Source organism: Perissodus microlepis, chromosome 20, assembly GCF_051167445.1.
Source record: "Perissodus microlepis isolate ML-2025 ecotype Zambia chromosome 20, ASM5116744v1, whole genome shotgun sequence".
In the NCBI taxonomy this organism is placed as follows: Eukaryota; Metazoa; Chordata; class Actinopteri; order Cichliformes; family Cichlidae; genus Perissodus; species Perissodus microlepis.
The window spans coordinates 23,430,778-23,456,818 of NC_140480.1; the positions used below are offsets into that span (position 1 = coordinate 23,430,778).

General features: G+C 41.8%; 1 protein-coding gene across 2 annotated transcripts in view; it reads right to left on the reverse strand.

Annotated features, from left to right (window-relative positions):
* fgd (faciogenital dysplasia) overlaps positions 1-22,759 on the reverse strand; it is a 51,826-nt gene extending 29,067 nt beyond the window's left edge. For both annotated transcript variants that reach the window (XM_084916662.1, XM_084916661.1), the window contains exon 1: positions 22,426-22,759. In XM_084916662.1, the coding sequence (XP_084772788.1) occupies positions 22,426-22,447 (22 nt within the window). In that variant the 5' untranslated portion in view covers positions 22,448-22,759. The remainder of the gene's footprint in view (positions 1-22,425) is intronic.
* Between the last annotated feature and the right edge of the window lie 3,282 nt (positions 22,760-26,041).

A 26,041-nucleotide genomic window follows, 5' to 3' on the forward strand; every position in this document is an offset into this window, starting at 1 on the left:
CACAGAGACAGAAAGGTCACCGCACATTCAACCCTGACACATCTTCTCTGACGTAAGAATCATTTTCAAAATGTCACTTGGCTCCTGAAAGGCAGCGTCAGCAACGGGATTTCTGGAGCAAGAAGGATCAGCTCCTGTCAGTCTGCCCGAACCTCGAACACAGTGCCTCACACTAGCTGGCTGCAATTTCTTACTCACTCAAATGTGAAAACTGAGAATACTTTTAAATGCCAATGAGAAAGAAGCCTAAATTAACATTTTGTGTGTGAGAAGCTTTGCATGGAAATTTTTAAAAAATGAAAACAAGCTGAAGTTTGTCAAGGACAGAAAAAGCTAAGACATCGGAGCGAGAAGCCAAGACACGCCAAGAGCCACAAGAAAACGAGTTCACACAGAAATGACTGTACAGGGAGAGGCCTGTTATAGAAACCAGGTGTACACTAGACAGACCAATAAAGGCTCCTGTTTCCTCTGTAATGGCTCCAGCATTTTTAACTTACAGCACAGCACTACAGTGCTCTGATCCACATTCATTTACCCACACAGGAGACAGGAGGACCACTAGGACCAGCTTCTTGTACACTGAGCTGCTAAGCTGTCTCACTGCGTAAACCCAAAACAGAGATGCTGGCCTGCCGCTGCATGCGCACACTTTTCAAAGCTCTTGTAAATCGTTTACCAAGATTTTTGCTATAATCCAACTCACCCTCTGAGCCTATATTGATTTACAGATAACAGACTGTCTCCTTTGGCAATACAATCTGCAGTCCTTACAGTCTGCGTCGTGCTTAACATGCAAGTCATGAGCACACAAGACATCAAAGGATCGCTTCATGACCTTTATGTATACAAAATGCAAATCCAATTAAGGCTACAGCAAATGATTTTATAAGCTTAAATGTACTCATTATTTCCTGATTAACCCATTAACTCTTTAGCCTATAAAATCTCTCTACAACACCAAAAATCAACTTAGTTATTGTTCAGCTTCATTACTCAAATATAATCTCTGCAGACATTTCCACCATCAGCTTCCACTTGTTATATGTTCTCTTTAACATGAAGTATGTCTGTGCTGACAGGAAACAACAAACTACAATCCATAAGAGCTCCACACACTTGAAATGATCTACCCCTGATAGCTGTCATATTGTAAATCACATGACGGTTGGATAAATCAGAGCCTTTGTTAAATCTGTATAGAAAGAGCTGCAGAGAATCATCACTGCCCGCAGCAGGTAGCTCTAGCCCACCTTTCATCCGTCACGACTGCTAAACGCTTTCGTTTTTCTGTCATGGGGGTGTCTGAGGAGTGAGGCAAGGAATCATCGAAGACGGCCCAATTAGCGGGCTGCTGTTTCTGCTGCTTCCTGTGATTGACTGGCCAACATCAAAGATTAACCAAAATCTTTGATGAAAAACAACAAAACAACAACTTTTAAATAAAAAACAATGTTGATCTAAATTTTTAATATAAGATCAAAATAATCATTTCCACATTTCACTCACTTTATCTGGTGAGAAACATGAGTCAAGCCAAATGACATACAAAAATGGAAGATCACAAAGAAAAGCTCACTGTCTTGAAATTTACCATTTATGGTAGCTCCCACACTTACTGCAACCATGAGTGCACAGGTACTGACTCTGCATTTTATGAGGAGACATTAACAACCCCCTCCGAAGTTAATATGGCAAGAAGGGATTCACCAAATCCCATAAAAAATATTTTAAAAAGCTGTCTGCTAACAAACATCTATGCAAGCAAATGTGTATGTGTACCTTACATACACTCACACTATGCCCTGCAGGAGAAAATCATTAAATATCTCGTTACTGGCCTCTGGAAGCCATCTCATCCTTTCCACAGCAGTAGGAGACAACTACAAAGACAATTTAACACTGAAGCCTTTTGAGCTTTTTGAAATACCAGCAGGCCACAGTTAGAGGCAAGTGGCCTTTTCTCCTGAAGGAGGTCAGATTAAAAGATGCAAATATTTCTCATAATTGAGTTTAACTAGGTTAGAATGTTGCTTGTTAATGTGTGTTTGTATGCAGTTTCTTTCTCTTCCTTCCTGTGTGATGCCAATGTCTTGTACAAAAACAACACACACGCTTCAGTAGAGACAAGAGAGCGCCTAACACTTTCCGAGTGACTGCCCCGACCAAATGGAGAAGTAAAACACAAACGCACACAAGCATATGCACGCGAAGGAGCAAGGACACACATGATACTAAAAAGTAAAACACTTGTGTCTCCTTACTTCCAACCTTAAGAATGTAAACAAACTTTTAAACTCAAAGTGAAATATCACACAGGAACTGAGCTTTATTTAGATGCCTTCATGACACTGACAGCAGTACACTGATCCACCCTTATCTGATCGCTTGAGGCTGATTCATATAATTATATATTACCAACACAGGAAATACCATCACCATCTAGACCCTAGGTGCCCCAGAATAAGAGGAAGTTGTGGGTATAATTATTAGGGTGATGAAGTACATTAATTAGGCTGACTGTTGAGCATGGCATTTGTGTGTGTGTTTTTCTGTTTGCGTGTGGTCTGGTCAGTGTCACCACAAGTTCTCCAGCATCTCTGACCAATATAAGGCGCTTCCTTCCTCTTGATTTGACCAATAAATGGAGGAAAAACCACAAGTATGATGCTGGATTTCCCAGCTCTGGGATAAATAAGGCATGCCTCATCTTTATCAGTTTACATCGACATGACACAGATTAAATAATCAAATTTACTTCACATTAGCTTCACTCCGGGACAGGGAAGAATTTCCAACAGGTGTACAGATGCAGAGATACAGAGATCAAATCTAATGACTTCCACAGAATAGCTGCCCTCACAGTTACAGACCCACCCCTGTATTAAATACTTGTGGACACTGTGGGCTGAAAACCTTTCCTTTGGCTTATTTCTAGAAGTAAACCTAACCAGACACAGGAAAATGGGTGAAACATGACTCACGACTTTTTCCACTGCCCAGGGGTTCTGAAAGTTTGCCTTTCACACAAGGACACACTGTGTGTGTCTTTGTGTGTTGGCCTTGAGCAGTTTCTACATGTCAGCCTAACCATAAATATCAGCTTATGGTGCTCACAGCTCCTGTACGCAACCTGTATGTTTTTATTGCATCAATGTCACAGAGGAGCAGATTTGGCTAGTTTTTACCTTTGACCAATCCTCAAGCAAATAAAAGAGGTATGCGTTGGTTTTAGTAAAGCATCGGCAGCTTTTGCAGTGAGACTGTGTTACTTTGAAAGTGCAGAGAATGACATAGAGATATTAACCTGGAAAGAAAATATAGCTGCTTTCACACATGAAGTTTGGATAACTTTCAGAGAATCAGGTCAGGATAGTTTTTAGTTTTTCTGAAATGTAGCACACAGCAGAAAATAGCACACTACAGACCTATTTACACAACACTCAGTTTGGCTTAAACCCAGTCACACAGGCCAGTACAGAAGCCACCTGGCAACGACCGGTTGCTAGGTAAAAAAATAACTGGTTACAAGTGTTTTTAAATGGTTGCCAAGTGTGCCAAGCAAATCAGCATCTTCGTAGAAACAGCGGGCAACCGTGGTAATTGCAAAGCGCTCCTCACTACAGCACCATATACCTCTTTGAGCCTAATTTCACCTAGCGATCGCCAACAACCTCCAGCAACTCTAGACCTGTGTGACTGGGGTCTAAACCCAACCAAGTCAAAGTCTCCATCCCCATCTCTGACAACTTTCAGAGCCTTTCAGTTTCTTGTTTCTCTACTGACAGCAACATGAATTACAGGGAGTGAACCCTCATCATTTGATCATTTCCTCACTTGTCTGCTCATTTTAGAAGTTCAAGGCGTAAAACTAAAAGAATCCTAAATATACTTCTATAAATATGTACTGTTATAATTGGCTTTCATTGCTATTTTGCCAATCTAATATGCAAAATTACCCACTTCAGGGTTCCAGTACCTACCGAAGCTGAGATTCTACTTGTCTTACTTACACTTGAATACATCTAATCACCATGATTGCGTTGATGAATGAAAAGCCTGTTTTTTGGACTAATACCACCACCAATCTAAGCGGATCAGACCACTCTGACACCACTCAAGCCTGTGGTGAGCCAGGAAATGTAAGCAGCTGTGCAACACTGTACTACAATACATACATGCCAGGCAGACTACATGGCTGCTTGGCTCAGCATCATCCCATTGATCTGGGTCAAGGGGTCGTTGATTAGACTGAGTGCGGCAGTCTCTAGGCAATGCCACAATGTCTGCCACACACTCAGCCTCAGCTCACACAGCTGCTACCAGTCGTCATAGAAACACTCAGACTCCCCTTTCCAGTAAGCTTAATTATATAGTTGCGCAAAAAAAGAAAGAAACTGAATACAAACAGAAACATATCAGTGGAAAATAACAGACATCATACACAAGGCGGTGTCTGTGCAATCTGTTTAGCTTTAATCATCTGGGAAATTATTGTCATGCTGCCATGTAATGACATCACTGAGCTAGTAGTGGTCATCACTGTGTCACTTCATCCACTCCTTCAGCGAGCTTGTATTAACTGGAACTTGCCAAATTTTCAGCTGAAAAGTAATTTCAGTGAAAGTGATTAAAAAGGACAGTAATATGAAGTTGGCAGCGTTTGCTGCTCATTACATTATTCACCTCATATCACTTGTTTGAGGAGCCGGGGGGCTCATCTCTCACTCCTAATTACCCACTGCAGTGTGGATGAAAGAGAAAACCAAACAAACTCGAACTGAAAAACACACATATACTGCCTTGCTCTCTGAAAAAACACTGCAGGGTATCCAAGAAGCAAGGCAGCAGAAAATCGCCCCCAATGTACGTACTCAATAAAACATGCAGTCTTGCATGTATATTTCAGACGGCAGCGAGAATTAGCCCACATTCATCAGACAGCTAGAAGCCCACGCACCCAAACATAACCCAGACTGAGTTTTGGTTGGGAGGAAAACACATTAATTTTGTGAAGCAGCAGCAGCAGCAGCAGAAGAGGCAGCACCTGCTACACATACAAACTAAAACAAAAATGTAAACTAAATGCTGAACAAGTGAGCTCATGAATTAATGTTTGCTTCCACAAAGATATACACATGATGAAGCGACATCAGTAACTCACCGGCTAAACTCAGTTTGCCATCTACCTCCGATGTTTGCTCAGTTTTCGCTCTCTGTCTGAAATCTCTGTCGCTCCTGTCGTCTCCTGCTGTGTGACAAACATATGAACAGTAAAAAGCAGAGTCCGATCTGCAGCAGAGGGAAGTCTGGATGTTTTCACGGCGCTCTCAGGGAGACGGTGTGAACGTGCTGCTGCTACTACTCCTGCTCCCTCATCGACTCTCTCCAACCACCACGCTGCCTCTCTTACTCATCCCTCTCTCTCCTCCTCCACTTCCCTCCCTGCTCCTCCTCCTATTTCTCCTCCTCCTCCCTCCACAGACTACAAACGCAGAGAGTGTCAGTGGACCCCCCTCCCACCCACCCAAAAAAAAAAAAAAAAAGGAAAGAGATGCGTTCCTCCTGTCCTACGCTCTCCCCGTCCTGATCCCCACACCATTCACAGCAGTGGGCTAAACAATGCCTCCGCCGCCACCGATCTGAAAAGAAGCCAGGAGCAGTTCTCAACCCGCAATAATACCTCCCTAACTGTCACCATGGAAACTAATGACGGCCCGGGTTGGTTAGGAGGAGGAGGGCTGGAGGAAGGGGGGGAAAAACGGGGAGATGGAGAGGGAGGGGAGAGTTAAGTGAGAGTGGGTAGAGTGGAGGAGGGAGAGAGGAAAAGAAGCAGTCGAATGAAAGATGGGGGAAGTGTGTGTAAGTATTAGTGGGTGTGCCTGTAGTAGTTCAATGAGTGTGTGAAGATATAAGTGAGCTCAAGTGAAGGGAAGGTGAAGGGAGGATATTCTTCAGATATTTGCTGGAAACACGAAGGGGTGTGGCAACGAACACATTTTTTTTGCTAATGACATTAGAAAATGATCACAAAACACTCATAAAAATGTTCGTTTAATTGCTTGATTTATCCTGCAAAGAGCCCAAATGCAGAGTTATTGAAATTTTAATGATATTAAACACAGAAAGGTAGAAAATATTTAGATTTGTGCATTTCTATTCTTGTTTAAATTACTCAAACTGTTGCTCAGACTGTTCGACAATGTTTTTTCCCATGTAAATATTTTGGATTTTCACTCACATCTGACAACCTCAAATTATCCATTATATAAATACTGTTATGAACTGACACCTTCAGCACTATTGCAAAAAAAACAAACCCCAAAACAAACATCATCTGTATTTCTGATCATTTGTATCTCTCGGGGAGCTGCTTTACCACAAGTCTCTGGGGAGTACATCCGTGTCCCTGCGTGACTTCCCCCCACGGACATGTGGATCACAAAAGCTGCCAGGATGACGCGCCCAAGCTGCTCGAACCCTCTTCATATGCACATATAATTACAACCACCCCCTTCCTCCGTGTCTCTCCGTGTTCCCCCTCTACACACTCAATAGTTGACATCAGCCTGAAAGACGGGGTGACATTGCCCGACACCGGCTGTGAACCCACAGACAAATGCCACCGATAACCATGGAAACACTGTTGGAAAACCCTCGATTTAAAACGATAACAGGGCTTTAGAGCCGAGTGTGACGAGAAGAGCGGAAGAGATGGTGAATGTGAAAAGGGGGATGGGTGTCTGAGTTTGATTTAAATTCAGAAAACGAAGGGTTTTACAAACTGGAGGGGAGTTGAGAGTGGCTCAGAGTGGGTTAAAATAGGTCCCGATTGATCCTCTTGTATTCATGGTGAACGGGCAGTAAATGCATACTCCTTTGCAAACCGCCTCACCTCTAGCAGCTTATTCTAGGCCACCTCTAGCTGAACTGGGTGAAATTCTCAGCATAGTGAATTATGCATCACGCTGGACGCTGGAAGAGGTAATGCTCTCCGTGGCATTAACATCCGCTGCTCAACCCAGCAGACCTGACGAGGTGAAATCTTTTCACAGGAGGGAAAGAGCAGACGGGGAATCAGTGCTGCAGCCACCCTGCAGGGCAATCCGAAAAGGGGGAAAACCCATTTCAAATTAGAATAGAGCCTTGCCTTTGTGGGTTATCTAATGAGGCATGGTGCTCATGCCCCCTCTTTACACCAAAGACAGGAATGTGAGCTGTGTGTTAGGGAGGAATGTTGAACCTCTCGCCATCTTGCTGCGATTTTCTCATTAATCGAAGGCTGAATTCACAGCTCAGACCAGAACCTGCTTTTAAAAAAGGAGCAAAGAGACGACTGATTTTCATTTTATAGGCTGGAATAACCTCATTTAGATAGAGATGAATTCCCTTGCATAGGATAGTGATACAGCAAGCTGGCACAGCTCTTCTTCCCTTCTGTCACCCTTTATTACACTCACTAATTACAACAACAATCTTTTTCCATCTGTCCACAGAGAGGAACCTTTGTGTGATTATTTAGTCTCTGTCACACATTAAAAACCACTGGAATATTGACAACTAGCGCTAGTCTAAATCTTCTTCGCTCTACTGACCTAAACATAGCATCTGCCACACACATCTGTCCAACAGGATGACCAATAGCCTAACACACACTCCACTCCATCAGTGTCTTACTGGAAAATATCACTCAACTGAGTATATTCAAAGGAACATAAGGATGTTTTTTGTGATTTAATAGGAAAAACATGAAGGCCAGCGAGGGAGACGAGCCCTACAAATCACATGTATGTTTTTCTTCTGGGCTGTAAGAAAATGTAAATGTGAATTAAGTTGTATACAGTAAATGCCGAGTATTTTTTCCTCATTAATTTAGTATTGATGTGATTGGGTTTTTTTCAGTTATTTTACATAATTGTTCTAGATGTGCAAAATAATTTCCAGTGACAAATCTGGTAGGCATTTATTTTGCAGTTGTTTAATGTCGGACAAGGCGGTATTCCTATATCCATGCACCTCAAGGAATAGAGGAATTGTCACAAGGAAGATAGCTTGCCATGATTTAAAAAGATACACAAGAAAAGATCTCCAATTAAGGAACACTGAAACATACTGGACTGAAAAATTGTAGGTAAACTGTAAAATAACAGTTTAACGCTGCCAAACTAGCTACCAATGCTATCGTCTGTGGACATACAGAAATTTGAGTATGTTGTGTACACTCCTGCAGTTCACCACCTGCTGATTTCTACAAGACATCCACAAGAATGCAGTCAACAATAAGCAAAACAAAGTATCAAAGCTGTTTGACGGCCTGCCAAAGTTCTGTCAACGTACTTTCAAAGGACTGCGCTGAATTTAGTCTGCACAAACACACACTGATTTCTGATTTTCCCCATTCTTTCTTTCTGACGACAACGTGCACACTGAGGACTTGGCCCAGTTAGAGTCAGAGAGGACTCGGTACACAAATCTACATATATAAATCAGCATATTTTAAATAGTTCAGATCAATCAGTGAGCTGTTGCCATCATGGCACACTTGATTGCACCCTGCAGATGGTAGCAGGAGGGAGGACACTGTAGTGTTGTCATGGAGGCAATTCACATTCCACAGCATGTTGACCCGACTCCAGGATTTTTCCAAACAGTCCTCACATAGAAAAACAACACAAGCACATATGTATATGAATAAATCTACTCCTCACCACTAGCAAACTATTAAAAAACACACACGGGTGTGAGAGTTTGAGCTGAGAAAATTGAAATCTTTCACATTCTCACGTCCCTGAAGGTCCTGCAGTGCCAGGAAGACACAACAACTAGAGAAATCTCAGCAGAAGATAGAGGTTGAGGAAGGACACAGCGTTAGTCTTCCGCTGTTACTGATACACATTCACCTTGATGCGGTAAGCCTCCGGATCAGCTTTCTCAAAGGGGAACTGCACTCACAAAGATTCAATAGAAGGATCAATTAGAGCTTTCAGATTATAGTTATGAGTACAGATAGTTGAGCTCATGTGTCAGATTTTGTTGGTATACGTCACTTAGCCTTGTTCAAAAGCTACTTGAATGGGCATTTCCAAATATCTGTTAGCTCAAATACTGACCCTGAAATTCACCTTGGCTTTAAGTCCTTAAACATCCTCAAACAGCAACAAAAAAATCAAAGAGATGTTTTAAATTACTCTAACAAGCACAATGTCATCCCTCCTCTCTTAGGAGTCAAAGGCTCTCTTTAAAGAAGAGCTCATTAATATTTCACCCAGAGGAGAATCTTTTAATTCATTATTAATATTTAAACTTATCTCCAGGAGTGGAGAGGTCTTATCTGAATTACAAAGAGGCTGGAGCCCAGCATAATCCATGTATCTATGTTAACCCCCCACCACCACAGACAGAAAGACGATGCACTAGAACAGCTGTTACATTCTATTAAAACTGCAGCAGATGGAGGTGGGGAGCTCTAGAAAGTATATTTCTACGCTGGTCCCATGATGTCTGAGGGTGCCTGGCCTTAGGGCATGTCAGCAGTTGTGGGTGCACAGCAAAGAAGGAAGAAAAAAAAAAAAAAGGTGAATAGTTAAGATACTACATTCCCAAAATGAATGAAAATAGAAAAAAAAAACCTGTAGGGAATGTTTATGCTAAACTGGAAATGAAGTCTAAAACAAAAAAGTAGAGAAATAAATCTATGATTTAGCACCAGCTTTTATTAAACAATATTGTTGCACTTAAAATGTTATGTTGTAACAGGTTATGTAATAATACAAAATATATTAATAAAAATTAAGGCAGACGGATATAGGATTGTTAAGACTAATGTCGATATTGGGTGATATTTGGTGACTCCAGTATATCAGTCGATATATCTTTGCCTTCGTACTCAGGAAACATGAGCCAATTTCCCTAATATTCATTCTGTTTTATTATTTATTTACTTATTTACAATTATCCAACTGTTCTCACCAAATTGCTGAGTCTCCTCTGGTGGACAAACTACGCAACATCAACACTCAGCATGGTTGAAGGGTGTTTCTCCTTTATTTGCTTTACCTTTTTCATTTTCATTCATTGGTCATTATAAATGTTATTTCTGATGGGACTTCATTGTGTAGTGGTTTATACATTTGCCTGACCTCGAGAGCTGCGTCAGGAAGGGCATCTTGCATAAAAAACTGCCTAATCAAATATGCAGAGGTAACTGCTGTGTGATAATATCAGCTGGTATTATCGACAAATCCATCGGGTTTTAATACAGATAATACTGCAAGAAGATAGAGATTCACCAACTGTTTGATGACATTTTAAAATCTGTATCATGGCAACATTGGATTAACGGGATTTTGTCATTTTATTAGTGCCTATATTTACATAATTTATGTACATAACACAGGGTTGTGTGTTGGGCCTGTGCAGAGCATTGCTGACGATCTTCTACATGAAGTAGCTGTGTACTGTCACATGAGATCAAAAACAAGTGGAACAACAAGTCTGTGGATTACTCCTGTTTTGTATCTGTGCTGTTGTTGGTACTTTAGCTTCCCCCCTGAAGACAGAAGTCATGACAGACAAAGAAGTCTTTATAGTCACGTGTAAACAAGTGCTCAAAGAAATTAAAAATGTCAAATGAAGTCACCGCCTATGCTGTTCATGCATGACTTCTTTTTAGTTGTTGTTTTTTCTTTTTTGTCCTTCGTCATGGTGAACTCCATTGCAGCTCCCTTTCTAGTTCAAGCTAACTTTTTAACTGGTGATCAACATCCCACCTATCCACAGTGTTTTATAAAGGACTACAAGCAAGCACATTGGTTGCATACCCCAAATCCATCACTCTGTATAGCCAAAGACTTTCACAAATGCTGTATCAATTTTTCTCTGGTTTTTCTCCTCTGGTTTCTGTTTTGCTGTGTGTGATGTGATGCAGGCCATAAAGAGACAAGCAGGTTAAGTGAAGCTAGCTTTACTCGGGTTGAAGACATCATTATGTTGCTGTAAGTGCAAACAAAGCCTCCCAACAATTGTCAATGCATCTAAAAATAAACATCTGAAAAATGTCTTTTAAAAAAAACCCTACATTTTAGAAACAAGAAAGGAGAGATGCTTTAAAGCTTACCGGTAATCAACTTCAACAAACATTCATAACATTCTGGCCATGTAAGATCAATAAACAGTGCTGAAAGACGTGTGATTTGTTTCCAAATACCACGGCAGTTACTTCCATTGTGCAACAATGCAGTGCTTTGTTCAGGGTGCATGTCCTTGATTATGGTCTTAAAAGGTGTGATGAAAGCGTACAGCCCTGTGATGGTTTGTAACTATTAAAAGGTGTGATTGTGTGCATGTGTGTATATTAGGATGCAGTGCACACGCACGTTTCTATCCACCCACGATGGGTTTGGTCATCTGACGAGCTGCAGGCTCATCTCTCCCTACAGCGCCCAGATGGCCTGTGATTATGCACGGCTCAGTAGAGATTACAGTGCAGCAGAGATAGAAAGAGAAACAGAAAGAGTCAAAATAAATAGTTCAAATAAGGAAAAAAGTTGGCACAAAATGAAATGAAAACATGAGGTATGTGAGGTCAGACAACTAGAGGGAGGATGATGATGTGGTGCAACTAGCTTCACCAGCACAACAAACATGCAGAGCAACGTCACAAACAACCTTGTTGCCAGGCATAAAACTGCAAAAATATGAGCTCAATTTTCAAGATCTGCATCATGTTTAAGATTGTGTGTGTGTGTTTATGTCAAATGAGAATGTCTCTAGCATGCATTAAGACAAGGGCATTTGTCACCAGTAGCTGTATGACATGATGGATCGTGCACGTGCAAGTAAAGCACAGCCAAAAGGGCGATGTGAAAAATGATCCATGCTTCACTGAACCAACACCATTTAACTCTTGATGTGTTTATCGTTACAGTCTCACCTGGAAGATAATATGTCAAATCTGCTCAACAAGTCTGTCATTTAGAATCATACAGTTCAACTGCCTCTTTGCATGTTTGTGACCCAAAATATGAAGCAGTTATTTACGTGAGAACCAAATATCTGGAGATTGCTAACTTTAATACTACGATCGCCAACAGGAGCGAGTGACCTGCAGAATGCAAAGCATCTGCAAATTCTGGTTGTGAATGAGTCAACATATTTATACCTCAGCTATCTCAAACACTGAAACTGAGAGCAGCACTCATTCAGTCACATTTCTTCTACTGGATTAGAGACAAGAATGATGCAATCCTTCTCTGAGTGTCATTCAGAGAACCGAGCCCACAAGCTACTTATTGTAATAGGGTTGAAGCTTGTTGTGGTTATGAGAGCTTTCCCAATAAGTGTATTGCTGGCACAGTCTCCCAGCTGGCAAACAGATTAGCCGAAGATGATGCGCGTCTAGCTGTTTCGCTTTTTTTTCACCGGCTGAACGCAAGAAGACATATCAGCGGGGTCAAGCTGCAGAAGACCAGCATGTGTGTGGCGCTCCTAGCTTAATGAGACTCATCATTCACTGTTGAACAGCAGCACAGTGGTAGACGACAGTTTAACAATCCAGAGTACACACAACTCATATTTCAAGGGTCCTTTTGGAAGAAATTAATTACAACAATTTTGCTTCGGGCACTTAAAGCAGCCTACAGAGAACACGCTTTTCAGGGAATCAGTTGACAGGCACACTTGCTCGCAGATGTGCGCACACATGCAGACATGCATACGCAAAAACACAGATGCTGAGCAGCCTGAGGCGGCTTGTTGTTTTATTGCATTTTGACCTTTCAGGATCGATGTAAATCTAATGAAGAGCTTGTTAGTGAATTAGGGCTGCAACCCCCACCCCCCAAAAAAGTCCTCAAAACAAAACAAAACAAAAAGAAATGGGAAAACCTGAAATAACTGTTTGACAAAGATTATCCACAGCAGGCCACAGGAACAGGATCCATCTGTGTGGATGTGGCTCTCATCTCCTCATTAGGTGCAGGGTGTTATGACTGTCCTGTGATGAGAGCTGAGGCTGGGTGAGGCATGCTGGGAGAGGGCAGTACAGTTAAGTGCTCGTAAACTCATCAGTTCAAATCCCCGGGTGATGTTTTCAAAACAAAGGCAGGGCCTAGGTGATGCATCCTACCGCAAGGATGTGAAAATTCAGAACTACTGTCGAAAAATGCAAGTCATTTCGAACTGCAGCCATTAAAGCGGCAAGGCGGAGCACGGATATTGCTCCAATATCACAGTGATATCTTGTTTCACAAAGTCATTACAGAAGCAAAGCACTACAGCGAGATAAATGGCCGACGGGCAGGGCAGACTACGATAGAAGAAAGGAGAGGAGACAGCCGAGAATCAGCCGGCTGTTGCCAGGGTGACCTTCAGTGCGAAGCACCTCGAGGTCACCCAGAACGAGAGCAGCTCCGTCACTAGAGCTTCAGATCTGTGTAGAACCCGCAGACAGCGTAGACAGCACTGCCACTGCTTTTATGTTCATGACCTGAATCTCCAAATATTAGACATATATTTATTTTTAGCATATGTTCCCTAAGACTGTAAGTATTAGAAATTAGAACAAATACAATATGGTGTGGCCCAGTAGATTCCAGCCCTTCTGGCTTATGATCATTTTCCATAGCGACTTGGCAGGCAGGTTGTTTTAACTACCTTGAAGATCTTACAACAGTACTTAGCCTGTCTCGGTATTCAGTCTTTTCTTATAAGACTGACTGACTCAGTGATGATTACATATGTGCTCTGTCACAGCCACATGATCTGCTGTAGGTCTTCCTGTTTGTCTTGTCACTGAAGGGAAGTCTTCATAACTCTGCTGAGGTATTTAGGGTTATAGCCATGATGCTGAATGAATCCAGAAAGATAGGACCTGCTTTTTGCTCTTTTTTCCCCTCACAGAATAATTATGTTTTTCTCTTAAAAATATATTTAAGAAATAAAATTATCACATAACAAGCAAAAATTCAGGCATTATGAAAAAAAAATTGTCGTTGTTTATTTGTTTAAATCTAGGCTGTAGAGTATGGTTAGGAAATGCTCTCTGCTTAATCAGCTCTGGAGGTCGCCAGGAGTAACCTAACAGTGCCACCTAGTGGTACCAAAGCAGTTGTGCACTCAGCATTGCAACAATACAACGTCAAATTTGCGACATTTTAAAATTCGATCTTAAAAAAGAAGTTACGAAGAAAAAGCAGCTTCTCCTGCTTAGTTTCATTTCTTTGATGATATTTCGAGTGACAGGAGGGCTTTGAAGGCAGCCGGGTTTCGCTGGGGCAGACACGTCTGCAGTCATAACAAATCATCACACAAAGCTGTTTGAGTGAAAGCAGCATCTCTTCTCCTAACAGACAGAAACACTGTCATAGCAGCTGGGGTCACGACCCTTAAAATGCATACATCCAATACAGAAAGGCTCCAGACAGTACAGTACTTTCACACTTGGTATCGCCTTATACTGGACTAAATAAGAGCCCTGTTCAAACAGCCGTGGCATCCAAAAAGGAGCTACTCTGTGACAGTCTAAGACTGGTAGTGCGGAAGACAGTTGAAGAGAACAGAGGCAGAAAAAGTTGACTTTTTTTCTGCTGACTGACAGGCCTTGAGGTGTCTGCAGTGTTAAAAAGAAGGCGTTAGAATAAAAAAAAATTTAAACAAGTCAAATAAGCGTCTGCTCTTAGTTGCAGAATCTTGAGCTCGTTCTAAGGGACCAAAAATACACAGGCTTAAAGGAAGGAAGAGGAAAGGGAGAGAGACAATGGTTAATAACAACAGAAGGGCAGAGCAGAGGGGGGTGTAGGGTGGGAGGGCACCCAGGGGAGAGAGCATGGAGAATTGAACACAGGCTGTCTTTGTTGGCTGCAATCAGCAAGACTTAGGAAGACATTTACAACATGGTTTATGGCGACGTCAGGTGAATGAGTGTGTGTGAGTGTGTGTGTGTGGGGAGGGGGTTAGAAGGAGGGTGGGAATTGTTGAGGAATTAAATTAGCTGAAAGATCAAGGACTGCCGGGTTTCCAAAAGATATACAACTTATTTGCTTTGCTAACCATTCTCTAAGGCACGTCTGTATTTTAGATTGATTTCCAACCTTCAAGTGAGCCACTGGTGTCATTTCACTGGGGTGCAGATTTCAACATCTGGAGCTTTGAGATGGGAAACGTATACACGTGGAGCCCACGCTGATGGTCATTAACCAGTGCACAAACACAAAGAGTTATGGCTCAAGGACAAGCAGCAACCCTGTAGTAGAAGAAATAACCAAACTCACATGTCCTTGTTTGGTTATTGATTGGCTTATTTTTGCTTCTCAGCAGCAGCGTCCTTGAAAGCACTACCACAGAGAGTTTTTATAACAGTCCCTGCTCATAACGAAAAAGGGCCAAATAAAGTAATACAATCCTGGGAGGAAATAACAGGATTCAGTGAGTTTCTGGAAAATCTTTATACAATAGAGAGAGAGAAAAAAATCACTAGTGCATCCCTAAACTGGACTGGACATTTTAAATAAGGTTTAACATAATCCCGAAAGCTGGTCGTATTTAATATTTTGTATTGTTATTTTGTTTAAGGAGGGAAAAAATACCTAAACATTTAAATTATCCAATTTAGATGATCTCAAACCTTCCCTTCAAGGTCATCTTTCCATGCACCTCTAGACCTTTTCCACTGTTTTTAGATTTCTTGCATGAGTTTGAGTTTGGACTGAATCTTTTTTAATAATATTGAAAAGAACAAATGGTGGGAAATGCATTTCACAAACTCATAGATGCTCTTCTGCATCTTTACTGTCTTGCCTTTCTATCAGATCAAATCAGTCTCGCCATTTTCCTCTGACCTGTGGCATCAACAAGGCATCTTTGCCCAGAGAACTGCTGCTCCCTGTTTATTTTCTCTTGTTTAGACTGTACTCTGTGCGTCAAAAAACCCCAGCAGATCAGCAGCCCCTGAAGTACTCAGACCAGCTTGTCTGGCACCACCAACCACGTTATATTCAAAGTCACCGAGATCTTCTCCACCCTGACTCTCAGCTGAACTTCAGCAGGTCGTGGTCATACCTACATCCATACTGAGTTGTAACCACGTGGCTCAAAATTTCCATAAACAAGCAATTGCACAGGTGTACCTAATAAAGTGGAAAGTATATCCCTAGTTGGCTAATTATAGCAGACCAGTACATACTGGCTGGGCTTTGGAAAGAACCAGAAGCAACCAACTGCTCCAAACAGGTTCTGAATTTATATGTTCAGGCAGGAATCGTATATTTTAGCAAACATTGCTTGAAGAGGGCTGTTTTGGTAGACAACAGAATATTGGCTATATCCATTTTACACCTTCGACTGAACAATTGTATCCGAATGCTGATGCTTACCATCTAACCTAGAGGTGAACTCCACCTGGCTCTCTTTCTCTCCCTCCCTGCTCCTTTTTCTCCCCGCCTCTCTCCTCTCTAGATACCCTGCCTCGCCCCAGTGTGTACAGGAAGCCACAGTTTCATAGAGGTTGCTCTTCTGATGATCAGAGGAGGAAAAACACAATGCCTTCAGTGTGCTAAAAAGGAGCTCCACTCATAAAATGTACACACACACATACCACACACACCACACACACAAAGGGAAAGAAATATAATGGAACATGCTTTTACTATTAAGCCTTTTTTTTTTCTTTCCATATGACTTTCCCAGGAAAATCCCCTTCATCAGGGTAGGTCCAATCCAGACAGACAGCAGACGGGAGAACAGACAAAGATACAGATAGACACAAAAGGCTTTGGAGGAATGGACCTCCATTCCTTCTATTCCTGTGACTGAGACATTTCGGGTGAGTCAGCCTACTGTTCTGGGATCATATCTCAAAGCAAAATTGCTGATTTCAGATAATTTTTTTTCTTCCACTTTGAGAGCGAGCGCAGAGTTAAACTCAATAAATCCCGCACACACACACACACACACACACATACACACTCTCAGAAGTTCTTCAGACATGCATCTGGCTTGCATACAGTTTGACACATCTAGATTAGCAGCATGAGATTAATCTAACATGGCACTTCTTTATCAAGTGACACCAAGTTATTCTACTCATTTATAGAAGGCCTCAACAGTTGGTACCATTTAGGAAAACTAGGTCACTTCCGCCTTCTGTGTGTGTGTGTGTGTGTCAGCCAGACTTTAAGCCAAGAGACCTCCAGTATAAACAGTTTGTGCAGGAAGAACTGCTACTCTGATCAGAAACATCCTAATACCAAACAGAATTTTGACTCAATACTCCGACTATACTCACTATCAAAGTGCAGCTCACTCTCACTAATCTCTAAACACTCTCTGGAAGCAGTGTGATCCCAAAGTGCAACATCTGTTAATTATCCTACTTTCACGGGTGTAAAGTAGGTGGATACAATAATGCAAACACAAACAAAATTATCTCATTAGTAATAGTAATTAGTAATAGTACTATTAGTACTAGTTATAGAACTATTACCTCTCTGTTAAAGAGGGAAGATTTTTAAGCCATTTTCAGACCTTTACAGTAATGTTCCTGAGAAATTCATTCTTACCTTCAAAAATGACAGAATGAGCCAGAGTATGTGTCAGATTTTTGCCATAAAATGGAGAAAACATTATGCAGAGTTGCAAATTCCACCTGCTTTTAGCCTCTTTGCCTCTCGCTGCCCAAACAAATATCATTTCAAATCAAAGGAAGCCTCAAAGCCCATCCTTTATGAAAAACACAAGCTTTCTCAAAACAGACTACAAAATCAATTCTGAACATCAGCGCATTTTAGCGTCAACAAAGCAAAAGAGGCGTGAATAATTCTCATGTAAGCTACGTTTCACCTCATTTACTTTTCTTAATAGCTGGGCATCTATCACAAACCAAAACGTTGCAAAAGCAGAATCTGTGACAGGTTCGATTAATAAAACTCAGTAATAATGAGTTGAATTGGGGATTGACATTTAGAAATCATATTAAACACTAATCAATCACTTAATCAATTAGAGTAGAAAAGTGCCATAAGAACCAGTCCATTTACTATTTATAGACACTGAATTTCATTAAACACCTACAACATCATACACTGAGATCCACATATAAAGGGAATTTGCAAAACTATGCACTTACCACCATAATAGCAGCATCTTTCATTAGCCAACTTCATTATTATAATAACATATTTATAAATCACTAACAGATTTGGTCGGGATCTAACAGACACTTTTTCCACCTGAGCTGTCACGCACAGTTACATTATACAAGGTGCAGTTTGAACATTTGTTACACAGCAGCTGCACCCCTGAGTGTCTTTCACGTCACTGCTCGTTACAGCTTTGTCTTATATAACCAGGTTTTTGGGGTTTGTTTGTTTGTTTGTCTGCCCCAGGGCAGCTGTGGCTACAACTGTAGCTTGCCTCCACCAGTGTGTGAATGTGTGTGTGACTGGGTGGATGACTGGGTGTGTAAAGCGCTTTGGGGTCCCTAGGGGGGGACTAGTAAAAGCGCTATACAAATACAGGCCATTTACCATTTTTTGTTGTTTTCTTTTAGGTAGGTATTTCTGTTTGTTTGTAACTAAACTGACAATCCAGTAAACACAACAAATTCAAACTGCAAAGATATAACAATAAATAAAACTGGGACAACTGTGGATTTTTTTTTTTTATTTACTAATGATTTCTCATGTATCTATGTAACTATGCTTATTCATGTAACAACAGTTCTATGATTCAAAACACACATTTCAAAGCAACCAGCCCGGAAATGATGGGAGAACCTGTTAAACAGGAGCTTCAATAGAAGTAGAAAGTCTGTTCACTGTAACTAGTAACTATGAACCATACCAAAGCAAACCAGTTTCTTATCCTACGCAGTTCTGTTTAGATTCAATCAGGTTGTGTTGTGAAGTCATGATACTTTTGTAAAAGTGTTTCATGGGCTCTTGCTTAGTCACGCTTACCAAAGTCACACAAGCAAACCAGCTAAACTATCTTATCAGGTGTAAAGCTACACTTTCACACCATTTAGCAGTGCACAAAAAGCTGTTACTTATCCTGAGTTGACAGATGGTTTAATACAGAAGTGTATCTCTATGTGTGACTGGGAAAAAAACACACCATGTGCAAATGCAACTTTAAATGGGTAATCCTTCATGTGATGTAGTGTAGGAAAAAAAGGCTTTCCAAAAAAAAGTGCCTGATTTAAAAAAAAAAAGGGGGTCAATGGATTCTGAAGGCTCTTTTCTACTGACACACAAATGCAAAACTTGAGTGTCGTTTAAGCTGAAGTCTTTGCAACAGCGGGACCCACACATGACCACCATTAGAGAAATCAATGTGACACTCAGGCAGGCCGGGAAAGAGCCCGAAGCTTCTGCATGGCCCTGAAACTGAGTCATGCTGCCTTCCTCACATACACACATACACACAGATAAGAGACATGGAGGAGTAGAGAGATGTAGAGGATGTGCTTGAGATTGGTTCCTACAGGAATACTATGAGTTTGTCTTTGGTTAGTATTAACCAGCAAGTTGTTGCCTTCATTATAAACAACCCCGTGTACACTGATAGTAGCTGCTGACTCCATCCAAATTCGTAAGACCTGTCACATCTTTCGCAGATACATGTGTTAGAAACTGACAGTATGTTCGGATTTAGCTCCTTACTGTTCCTGCTGTGTTTGTGAGCTGTTATACCGTGAGCAATATAGATTAAGTATAATTAACCTTAAAGTTTGCATCATTGTAAAGTAGCTATAATCAATTCTTGGATCAAATGACAACTTGTATGAGGTGCTTACATCCGTCTCTCCTTCTGTAACTGACTTATGGCATTGATTAATGGCCATGTCTCTCTTTTTGCAGAAAATGATGTTGTCACAGTGATCCTGACCTTCAAATTGTCCTCCGCTCTCTGTTTGAAGAGGCAGATGACCACCAACCACTGACCCCCAAAAGAAAGGGGAAACCCTACTTTAGTTTGTGCTAGATGGGTCCAAGAGGGGGACCTGGGATCAGGACAACATATTATGATTTATGCATTTTCCCTGTTAGACATTTGTTTTAATCATATTCACCTATCAGTTTATGATTTATTTCAAGTGAACATTTGTGGTCAAATGTAATGAAATTCCCTTGATGTTCGAAACAGTAGCACAGATGGGAGGTCACAGTGACCACCAAACTCTAACTGTCTCATTACTGAGGCCAAATTTGCCAAATTTGGAGGAATAGGCTCAGTGTGCACCTGGAAAAGAACGAGACACAAAGACAGACAGCAGGAAAACACGAAGGCTACAGATACAGATGTCATCAGCACGTAAGGCGACATACAACCCAACTCAGACAGCACTTGTAAAAGTAGAAGAGATGTACAGCAAGTGGAAAATGTAAATATTGATATTTAATTCATGCCTGGAAAGTGAAACTCCTTCCTTGGAGATCAACAGCTAGTTCTAAAAAACCCTCTTGCTGTTTACATTCAATATATGATCACTAAAAAAATGCTGCTTTAGCTTAATTTTGAGTTTTTAGGCTCAATCTCACAATAACTTATGGCCATTCCCCCTTTTTCTTGCTGGGCAGATATAAATCACACCATCGTTCACCATAACTCCTCTGCTGTTTGTTTATCTAACATGGAGGGGAAATGTTTACATTAGCCCAGTTAAACACAGAGGAGCTAATAGCTTTTGTTAATAACAAATAACCTAAACAGCCAGATGGAGCATCCAGCTGCCCCACGTGAACCACTATTGTCCTCCATCTGTGAGGGAGACGTCCTCCCATTTTTCAACCAGACACGGTGCAAAGGGAGTGTAAGACGGAGACTGAAGTCTGTCAGAAAGGTTTATGGAGTTGGAAACAATCTGAGGACTGAGGTAGACCTCAAACTGAGAGGCACACTATCTATCCAACCGCAGTTTATTTGTGATGTGGTTTATTTTAATAGATTCTCCAACGATTTGATGCAAGCAGCTTCCAACCCGTTTGACCCTCCCATCATATAAACACAAAAATAAGCATTAGAGAGTGCACAGGCCGGTTGGGGTTCCCATGTGGAAGGAATATATTTGGGGGAAGTAGGGAGGGGGGAGGTATTTCATCTGATGGTAGCTGCGATGAGCAATAGAGCTGTGTGTGTTTTGATGGGGGCTGTTTAAGGCGGCCACAAAGTGGAAGAGCGGGGCAGAGATTGATCTGGGACAGTGTGGGAGAGAAAGAGGGAACTGCAAAAAAAAGAAATAAATAAATAGGGAGCAAGGCCTTGGGAGTGAATGTGTGTGGGAGAGAAACGATACACTGCTGGACTGCCGGAAAAAAGAAAGTCAGCCAGAAGGACAGCAGATCGATTCCTCCCCTGAGTCTCACAGCAAACACGCTCTTTTTTTTTCTGTCTGCATAGCTCACCTCTGCTGCAGCTCCATATCGTCCCATCAGCACTTCATCTCTATCATTCTTTCTCTCATATGCCCTCCCCCATACTCTTCTTTGTCTGCATGCTAGCGCTTCATTTCCAGGCCTCTGTGAAAGATCTTGAGATTTGCACGAACTTTGGCAGTAAACTTTTTGGGGTTGTTTGATAGGAATATGAAGTCTAATGCCCCAGATCTGTCATCTCCAGGCCATGCAAAGCAAAATGCATGACACAGGAACAATGATCTGGACACGGTGTGTGATGAACAAAAGAAAGAAAGAAAAGAAAAACAAATCCCCCCCCCCCCTCCTTCTGATCGTGGTGAAATAGAAATGCAGGAAAGATTCTCAAAGGATCTCAGCATCAAAACATGGCTGCCCACACTGCAAAGAGGAAACCACACACTGTCACTCCCCTTAGGCCAAGATGTCCCTCTATCATCCAGCCACATAGCTGCACAGACAGACACACTTGCAACACTTTCAGATAGCAAACACTTTCCCCCTCCTCTTAAATCACATTCCTGGAAGAAAGTGTGTACCTCTTATGGCCAAACACACACACACTACTGCAGGATAATAAATGAGTCCTCTTCTTATGATCATTATTAGAACGCGGTGTTTGATTCCCGGTCACTCATTACTAAACATACGTGTGTGGGGTATTTATGAGAGGGGGGCGCGTCAGACAGGGGCAGCAGTGAGGTCACAGCTCCCTCACTCAAGGTTTGGCACTGGTTCGCTACTATTCCTGCCCTGTCAGCTCCAGTCTCCCATACAACAGAAATACCTCTTTTCAGTTATGCGGATAAAGTCGACAAACGAGCAAACAAGCTCTCAGTTTTGTTGTGGGGCTGATGCGGGCCTGCAGCTGCCCTGTTGACAGCTGGCAAAAGCATTCTGGTATTCAAACCCTGTGCGCAATACCAGCCGTAGCCATTTGGAAACAACTCTTGAAAACCGCAGAGGGTTAATAAAGACACAGAGAGGGAGGCTCGCAGTTATTCGTTTTACTCACCGGTAGCTGAAACTCCTTGCATTTTGCACAAACTTCTTCTCGCCTCTTTCTGTTAAAATCTTCTTTTTCTCGGAGCAACTGGCAGCAGCAGCCGTGGATCCAGCGTACTGTGGGCTAAACTCGGAGGAGCGCCTGCACTTCAGAGCTTCACTTTTCCTGTTCGCCGACTAAAATAAAAATTAAAAAAAAATACACACAGACCCACTATGGTGACTTCATGGCTTCTTAACAGACGCGAGAGACGTTATCCGAATCAGTTTTGCGCAGAATAAGAGGTTTATATTCCTCCACATAGTCCTTTCTCCTCCCTCTGACAGACAGAAGTCTCTCCTCTGTGCCGCTGGAAGAAAAGAAAATGCGCGTTCCCGCCGGTGCGAGGCGCGAGCACTACAACCCCATTCATTGAGTGCAGTGAAAGCTAAGCACTGGAGGAAAAAAAATGATAATTTTATCTTTTTACAAACTAATCAAGCTTTTTGTTTTTTCTTTTTCTTCTTTTTGGCTCACTGTTTTATCATTTTTCTTTTTTTTTTGTCCGTTTTTAAAAGTAGACCCTCTATCCTTGTGCATTTGACATGCCGTGGGACAGAGGCATGAGTTGTCACATGAAGCCATGAAAAGGATGAGGCCTATTTCAGTAGATGGTTCTGCTCTGAAATCCCCACATCTGCCTATTAGTTAGGAAATAGTTCCTGGAACATGAATACTAACTGGCACTGCATTTCCATGTCACTGAGCAGGCTTTCTCCTCATCTTTTAGTTGGTTCAGTTGGTTTTTCTGTCTCATCAAACATCTGCTGACTCGGTGAATGCTTGTTGAAGGAAACAAGGAACCGAAGCAGAAAAAAAATCATGGATCTGCAGAAGTTAAGCTCTCATATTATAAGGATATTATAAGCATGCCCTAACTCTAAACCTCCACTTGATACAGTCGATGAGGAAAGGTCACCGGGGGTGTCTGCAGTCTGCAGTAGTGAAATATAACTAGGAACATTTACTCATGCAGCACATATGTAGCTTGACTACTTTTTTCCTTCAACACCTCTTACTCTTGTAATTGTACTGAATGTCTAAACTTTTCAGACGAGCCAAAAGATAAACATGTCTAATATGTAAGTAATGAAGCAAGAAAATAAGGGTAACATTTACTCATATCACATCCATGAGATTTATCTTTAAACTCCCTGGATACCGCCCAACACCTGTAGGCTGAAAAAATGAAACTGCACGAGCTAATAATGTATTAATATTGTGGGATTATAGTAGTATGGACTCATTTTGTGCTTAACACATACACTTTTAGCGCATCAGTATTGCTTCTCAATGATCATTTTGATTTATTTTTTTATTTTTCCCTAATTTTCAGGATCCTGTAGCAAATAACTTTCCACAGCCCTCTCTCTGTGTTTCTGTGCAGCCTCCCACCCACATATTTGAAACTTGTGTCTGTTCAGCTACGCACCATTAACCCCTTTTAAGGCCACTGTTGGTGCTTCACACTTGTCACGAGCCTCAGATCAACACAGACAACAGCAGGTCTTCTAATGATAACACCTCTTTGTCTGGCTGCTTGCCAGGCAGAAGGCTGCTTCATTGACCGGTGCTCCTCTCTAATAAGCAGTGAATACACATTATATTTCATTCCTCTCTTCCCACATGTATATGACCTCTGTGACTACACTACTGAATCACACATTTTCCACTTTTCGGCTTTCCACTTTAAAGACACAAGAGCAGCAAAATATTCTTCTTTTACTGTAACTTTGTACGTTTTCTTTGCTTTAGAGAAAAGTTCTGAGCATGTCAGTGCAGAGTCTGAAAGGCCAAGTGTTTTGTGGATGACTGGATTTGTGTTTTTAAATAGATCGGGGGCCCAGTGCCCTTGGGTGCATGGAGTTGCCTGTCTTTCGGCCTGTCTGTCTGTCTTTCTAGGGCATGCTGGTCCATAGAAAATAGAGCACCAAACAGTCCTCTGGGATACATCCTGTGCTCTGCTTCCCCGGGGCTCTTCCACTCAAAACCACAGAGCAGAGTGAAACAACTGCATTCAGAGAGACGGAGGAAAGAGGAAAATGAGAGACTGGGGGAAGTGAGAGACAGAGGAGGATGTGAAAAATGGCAATTAGGATGAAGAGAGGAAGAAAAGCAGAGTGGCAGATGAGCAGCCAAGCAGAAAGCTTGGTGCGAAAGTCAGCATAGATAAGTGTGACACGAGCTCCACAGAGCTTTTTACACTCATCTGAAAGTGCCGTGGTATAAATGTCCCAATCACATGATAATCACACTCCAGAATTGGGTGCCAGTCGTCATTTGTTCACTCTTTTTCAGGTGCAAATTAAAGCCTGGTATTGATTGAATCAACACTTCATTGTTTGACACAGGCGAAGCTGCATTTTTTGGGACCACACCAACAGCTGCGTGGAGATACTACAGACAGATCTATGAGTCACAATAGGGAGGACGCTCACACCCTGCATCCAGTGTCAGGACTCAGGAATTTTTGAATTCATCGTGAAGCTGAGCTCACACTCCACGGTTCATAAATTGCTTAAGATTCTCGCTGGTATTATTTCTCCTCCGGTGTGTTAACGTGTGTGTTTGAATCCACGCGAGGCGTGTGCGGTGTTGATGATTGCCGTTGCTCTTTCAGACCAGCTGATCACAGCTCTCTGCTCCTTCAGGCTCCACATGGATTCATCACATGACAGCCCCGGCGCACACTCATAAAGGAGACTCTTTGTAAGTGCAAAGAAGCGCGCCCTCTCCCCCTTAAGGCCTGCAGCTCTCACAGTTACTGGAAGAGTTACAGTTACTCGGTCAGCTCACAAAGACGTCAACAGTTGTAGCATGGGGACCCCAGGTGGTGAATATAGATAGTGCATCAACTGAGTAGTGAAAACAGCTGCTCTGCTGCATGAATCCTTCTTCATCCTGGGTATAATCGCAGCAGCTGAGTATTAATAGAACAAGACTGATGCCATGTAGTGACCCATATTTCCTCAGGCAGTGGGGGTGGGGGGGGGTGGTAATGGAAGACTGGCACCAACAAAGGCTCCACTGTTACTAGAGTGATGTCATTGCTTGTCAGTGAACTGACTTCTCCCGACTGGCTATCATTAATTCTCTGATGCTGAAAAATCTGCAGGACATGAATGGTAAATGATAGCACTTGGTTTAAGTGTACTGATTCACATCACTGTCTTTTAGTGACACAACTAAGCATTAATAATAACTTATTTCAGGTTTATTATATATAAACCTGAAATCAGTATATATTATATAGAGGACTGTCAGCGGGACAAAGCTGTAGGGTGGACTGATCAGTGGTGCTTTACTTTTATTTTGACTCGATGTAAATGATTACATTTCCTAAGTATTGCATGTAAATACAAATTCTAGGTGTGTCTACTTTGAGGATTTATATTTTATGCCTCTTTATATTTCTAGTGCACTTATTCACAGGCAGAACTTGCATACCAAAACCTACACATTAATGCATAGCAGCCCCCCCCCCCCCATAAATAATAGCAAAGCACTGATATAGTAAGTAAGTACAGAGAGTAAATTTACTGTTAAAAATGCTCACATTACTTTTAATACATTTACCAAAAAGGTA